General features: G+C 40.7%; 1 protein-coding gene across 7 annotated transcripts in view; it reads right to left on the reverse strand.

The window, feature by feature from the left end:
• Rbbp5 (RB binding protein 5, histone lysine methyltransferase complex subunit) overlaps positions 1-5,789 on the reverse strand; it is a 37,435-nt gene extending 31,646 nt beyond the window's left edge. For 2 of the 7 annotated variants that reach the window (XM_046452092.1, XM_046452089.1), the window contains exon 1: positions 5,669-5,789. In XM_046452092.1, coding sequence (XP_046308048.1) covers positions 5,669-5,774 — 106 coding nt within the window. In that variant the 5' untranslated portion in view covers positions 5,775-5,789. Of the gene's footprint in view, positions 1-5,009; positions 5,177-5,668 lie in introns of those variants that run through there. The other 5 variants (XM_058581907.1, XM_058581906.1, XM_046452090.1 and 2 more) reach the window with 4 other exon arrangements.
• Between the last annotated feature and the right edge of the window lie 211 nt (positions 5,790-6,000).

The raw sequence follows: 6,000 nt of genomic DNA on the forward strand, positions 1-6,000 counted from the left end.
TGGCAACAACCAATGTTCACTTTACTTTAAAAAATTATACTTCTGCCATAGAAGCAAAAGAAAAATAAGAATTTAAACATTATGTTTATCCCTTGCCTACAAAGGTCATAGTAGGTACACAAAAGGTATTTGTCTAAATGTTAAATGAATAACTCTGGTGTTATACCATCCAGCCCAAAAGGTCCTTGTTCTTCATACTACTCAAAATACTGAAAACCCTTTCTTGTGACCCCATTTTTACAATCCTGGCTTTCAATCACATTTGCTTTCCTACCTCTATTCTTAAAAGCCTGTCAGTCTCACATGTCCACCTGTAGCTGTGTGCCCCTCTTTGGTACATGCCATTCTGGAATCTGAGTTTAAACAATTTTCAGTGCAACCACATGGCTTCTTCAAATACCCCTTCAGATCTTCCTTTTCCTATTAGGATTCTTTCTCCAAACTTCCTGTGGTTTTCTAAGCCTCTCTAGCCTTTTTCCTTCATTACATGTATCACATATACCTCCTTAAAGTCTCAATCGTCATATGCTCTAAAATATCATGTACCTTTTCTCCCAATAGCTTTTTTGTTTCCCACTTGCAAACCAGTTACTCCCTATTACATTAATTTAGGACCAGAACAGCAGTTTCCATCCTGCTTCCTCTAATGGATGATGGGTCCATTAGTATTTCTTTTAGAGAAATATAACTCTGAAATGTCTAGATAATTGATACTGAAATAAGGATAGAAGAATTAAAAAAAAAAAAAGTGGTAGAAGATATTTTAATCTGAGGTTACACTAACCTTTCCAGGCCTGTCACTTCCTAAGCCAGTCACTCTCCCACCTATCACCCCCAAACTTCTAGGAAATCTATAAATCTTAAAAGTTAACCATCATGGGCTAGGGCTGTAGCTCAGTGATAGAGCGCTCGCCTAGCATGCATGAGGCACTGGGTTTCATCCTCAGCACTACATAAAAATAAACAAATAAAATAAAGGCATTCTGTCCATCTACAACTACCAAAAAAAAATTATAAAAAAAAACTAACCCTCAATTTGTTCACTTATGACAATTACCTTGTACACTGTTAATTAACCCACCAATAAACAAACTAAGTAGAGAGAGCTATGACATTTTAAGAAACCTACAATTTTAGGGACTTTCCAGTGTTATCTTCTCATCACTTAATGGAGTTCACATCAGCCTAAAAATAATCAGATTGATGTCATCCTCACATACCTTCCCATGCCCACCCCTTACCAAGTTTCCTTTAAAAGAGGAGCCAAGAACCCCAAAAATGTATCTCTCATTGAAGATGGCCTGCATTCTCCCTTGAATACATGCTCCTTACTCTCCTAAATAAATCTCTGTGCCTCTACTGACATGTATGTCAAGGAGCTCATGGGTCCTGGGTTGAGTTTTCCTCTCTCTGGAAACTCCTCGGGACCTTACCCCAGAGACATCTCTTCTCCCATGACAATCCCATTGTACCCGCATCCCAACACAATAATTGTTGTATTTCCCTGGCTCCAGTCTTGCCCCTCAATCTTTCTCAAAGCTGCTGGAGCTGACTTTCTAAGCCCCAGATTACATCTCTCACCTGAATAAAAACCTTTTAGCTAAACAGTGTACAAACTACTAAATATAATTTTCAAAAGTAATTTCATTCAGACCCCAACCAGTATTTTCCAATTTATCTTTGGCTAATTCTCTATCCACTGGCATCTAGAAAAGAACCTCAATTTAATCATCCTCAGCAGCAGCTGCATATTAGTACTTCCTGAACATAATGTATACACATCATGCTTGGGAGGTTTGTTTGTCCCTGCAGTTGTCTTCAACTTCTCTCTGGAAAAATCCTACTCCATCCATTTTGGATGTTTGTTTTGTTTTGTTTTGGTGGTACTGGGATCGAACCCAGGGCACTGCACATGCTAGGCAAGCACATTACCTGTGAGCTGCAGCCCTAGCTCCCTACCCCATCTTTAATGTCTAACTGGCACTTCCTCTATTAACATCTTCCCAAATCCTACAGCCAGTTCCACCAGTAATGCAGAATTAACTGCTCAGTTGCTGGATTCTCATAATATATTAATTTGCTGATTCCCTATAACACAGAGTTACTTGTTTAAGTTTGTCTTTCCTTTTAGTTCTAGTTGTTTATCCAGTGCAAAGACAGTATCTTATTTTAGTGTTTCTCAAATCATAGAATTCAATTCACCATAAATGGGAAAATTAATTTAATGAATTTCAATAAATTAATAGATTAGAAAAGAAATATCAAGAAACTAAGCATAACAAGGATTACATATAATTTTGAAAGTTATATGTGTATGTATATATAATAAGCTGTGATATAAAATATATTTCTTACTTTGGGTTGTGGTAAAAGAGTTCGAAAAACTGTCTTATTAACTTCGTATCTCCAGTGCATACTACTTGATAATACAGCAGGGGCTCAAAAAGTGGTTGTAAAAGTTAGTGTCATACCTAAGATCCATCTGAATGGCCACATTAGGAACACATTGCTGGGCATACAGACACATGTCTGCAATCCCCCAGACTCAGAAGCCTGATGCAGGAGGATCACAAGTTTAAGGACAGCCTAGGAACTTGGCAAGACCTTGTCTTAAAAAATAAAAAGGAGTGGGAATGTATCTCAATGGTAAAGCACCCCTGGGTTCACTTCCTAGTTCTACCAAAAAAGAAACATACATTATCATTTCCTTTATCAGACCAGGTGGCCTTTAGTATGCTCCCACAATCACATCACTGTTTCTTTCACCCTTTTATATGTACATATGAATCTTCTGGCTTTAAATCTGAGTCATTTCTACAAAGATTTGTAGCTTTTGGACACATACTTCATTTAAATTGTCTAACCTCTCAATGCTAAATATTCCCTCCTCAGTTTCCCCCTCATGAATCTTCTGTATCATTTGAGAAAAAACCTTTCCCAGGCGGGGTAGAGTTCAGTGGTAGAGTATGTGCTTAGTATGCATGGGGCCCTGGATTCAATCCCAGCACCAAAAAAAAAAAAAAACCAATTCCTCTTCCCATGACCCGACTTTCTCTTTAATTGTAATCTGCCATCAGCTCAGGTTGCTGGGGAGCCCAAGCTGCCTAAGAGCAAAATAGAGCAGCCCTTTCTCAGCTGTCAACCTCAACTGCTCTACAACTGGCTTCTATAGGAAGGCACCACAGTAACCTATTTTCTCTTCTATGCCTATCTGGAAAAATGTAAGGAAGGCACTTGAAAATATGCCTAGCTGATACTAAGCACTAAACAACTGGTTTCTAATTTCTTACCATTTATTCTTCCTCTTGTCCCCTAATTATACAATATTTTGTCCTTGGCAATTTTCTGCCCCTCCTACATCCCCCCCTTGGTCAAGTCACCTATTCACAAGATTTCAGTTAGTCCACCTATGACAATTATAACTCTCTCTCATAAATCCAAACCTGTCTTCTGAACTCTAGGTACACACTCAACACATTCAAACCTAACTCTCTTTTCCAAATATCATTAAATTTTATCAATAGCACCCCTATTTGCTTCCATTATTTTTCATTTCACTCTCTTCCTCATCATCACTATATGCAATAAATTCTCAAATTCTGTCAGTTTTTCCTCCTCAATGCATTTTCTTTCCATTTCCTAATTCAGGCTTCCTTATCACTCACCTACTGTAGCCCACCAAATGGATTTTATACTCCACTCAGACTCAACTACGCATTACTGTCAGATAAAACCTTGCAAACCAAGAGATGATACTGAGTTACTTACCAGGTCAAAACCCTTCAATGAACCTACTCTCCCTTCTTTAAAATGCACAAACTTTTCAGCTTGGCTTTCAAGAGTGCCACAAAACAGATGGCACCAACCCCACCTCCTGGCCAAACAGGAATTCTTTAGTTCTTGTATCACTGATATCTTGACTTGTAAGCATTTCTCCCCATATCTTCATACTTAATCTGTCAATATTTTACCACCTTTAAATAGCCACTCCAACTTCTCTAGGTTTGGGGGGTTTGTTTTCCCTGATGTTTTAGCTCCCCTGCTCCACAGATATTATTAACTCCTTCTTCAACATGTTCTTAGCACTTGGTAATGATTTGTGAAAGCCTATGTTCTGCCATACAATACAGCTATTTACATAATCACCTTACACTCCACACTTAAAGGCAAGGCCATTTCTTAAGTTATTTTTATAACCCTTTGGTCAACACATGTTCTGAATCCTTCTTTTCTTAAGAGAAACCTAACCAATAAAGATACCAAGTCATGTAGGAGTTCTCAAACATCCCAGACACCCTAAGCTGCCATGCTAAACGAAAGCTTAAACCTAATAAAACCCTTAAAGATTGGACCAACCTGAGTAAGGGGTTGGAGGAAATGTCTCAAAGAGAAGGTAACAAAAATCAACTGCCTCTGTTTTCACACTTTAGTACTGTACACACCATCCATGGTAGCTAGGATTTTAAATTGGCGGTCAGGATAACCGGATTCCAGTGCCAACTGTCCCAGTTACTTGCTTAGTGCCTAGTCATGACCCTCTGAACCTTTTTTCCCCCCAAAGCTGTTCAATGAGATACTTTTACTTTAAGTTTCCCAAGTTGCCTTCTTAGACATTCCGTGTTTCTACAAAATGATTTAACCTGTCCTGACATTCAATAGTGACAGGTCTTTAAAGCTTCCCCCAACTCCTCACTTCCTCAGATTTCATCTCCAACAACTATGCTTCTGCCTGCTCTGAGCTACTTCAGCACCTGCGACCCTTGTAATCCCAGCTGAGTCACAAAGTGTCCTTATCGCTCCACAACTGATCTGAAAGTGGCTTCGCAAAGGCAATGCAGAGTCTATTCCAGAAGCTGGATTTCTCCCTGCTGCTGCAGCTCCATACCATTAGCGCCCAAAGATCCATCGCAGGACAGAGTCCCTAGGTTGCAGCCTGAGTCCCCTCCAGCCCCGGTTCCCTCTTTCCAGTACCAAAGCGTTCTCTAAGACGCAGTCATAGCCCTCCTCACCCAGCAACTCGAGGTTCATCCCTGCGGACTCTGGCCGCCCGGTCTCAGCTCCGGCAACAACTCCGTCTCCCCAGCCCGCTTCTAAGACCCGCGTCTAAGTGCCGGGCGCCGCAAATAGCCAGGCGCAAGCTCTGGAGACTTTCTGACTTAGAAGGCCCCGCGGCTTCCGCTTTCCTCCCCCGCCTTCCTTCTTGGTTTCGAGTGGCTGTCTACATACATGCCTAAACAAAAAGAAAAAGAAATTCTCCTAGAATTAACTAACTACTATCTTTTTAAGGTATAAAACTGTAATATTCACCCAGGACTTTAAAAAGTTTTAAAAATTAAGGGTTTTCCCGTCGGGACTATGTAGTTAAGCTAGAAATTTCGGGCATCTAGTTAACCCACTAATTCTCGCTATGTTATGTGTTCCGAGGCGTTGTCCGGGTAGGCTACTTCAGACTCCGCCGGAAAGGTTCCGGACAGGTGCTACTTACGTAGGAAAGCGGGAAAGGTCGGCCCCTAATGCCAGCGACTTGGAGCTCCGCTAATGTCAAGGCACTTACTTACCCTGTATGTAGAATAGTTATCATGTATCTGACTCATTTTCGTGAAAACTATTTCACCCTTGTAAAGATATGCCATTGATCTCGGTACGATAACATTTGTTAGGCCTTTACCTAAGGTTTTACCTTGTACCCAGAGTTGACTTGGACACTGTGAAAGAGAATTGGAGAAATGGACTGAGTTCCCCGGGAGAGGTCCATCAGACAACTGCGGTGACATACACAAAGCAATTAGCGAAGGCCAGCTGATGGTAACTACGCGGGGCGGGGGACGGCTTATGTAAACCATTTCCGACTACGGATGCCGTGGGCTTTTACGAAAAGGAAAGAATCCGGCTCGGTAGCACACTCAGGAGGATCACAAAGTTCAAAGCCAGCCTCAACAACTTGGCGAGGCCCTGTCATCAAATTAAAAATTAAAAAAAAAAAAAAGCTAGGGATATAGC

Source organism: Marmota monax, unplaced genomic scaffold, assembly GCF_021218885.2.
Source record: "Marmota monax isolate L192 unplaced genomic scaffold, Marmota_monax_Labrador192_F-V1.1 WCK01_AAM20220418_F8-fsc00105, whole genome shotgun sequence".
NCBI lineage: Eukaryota > Metazoa > Chordata > Mammalia > Rodentia > Sciuridae > Marmota > Marmota monax.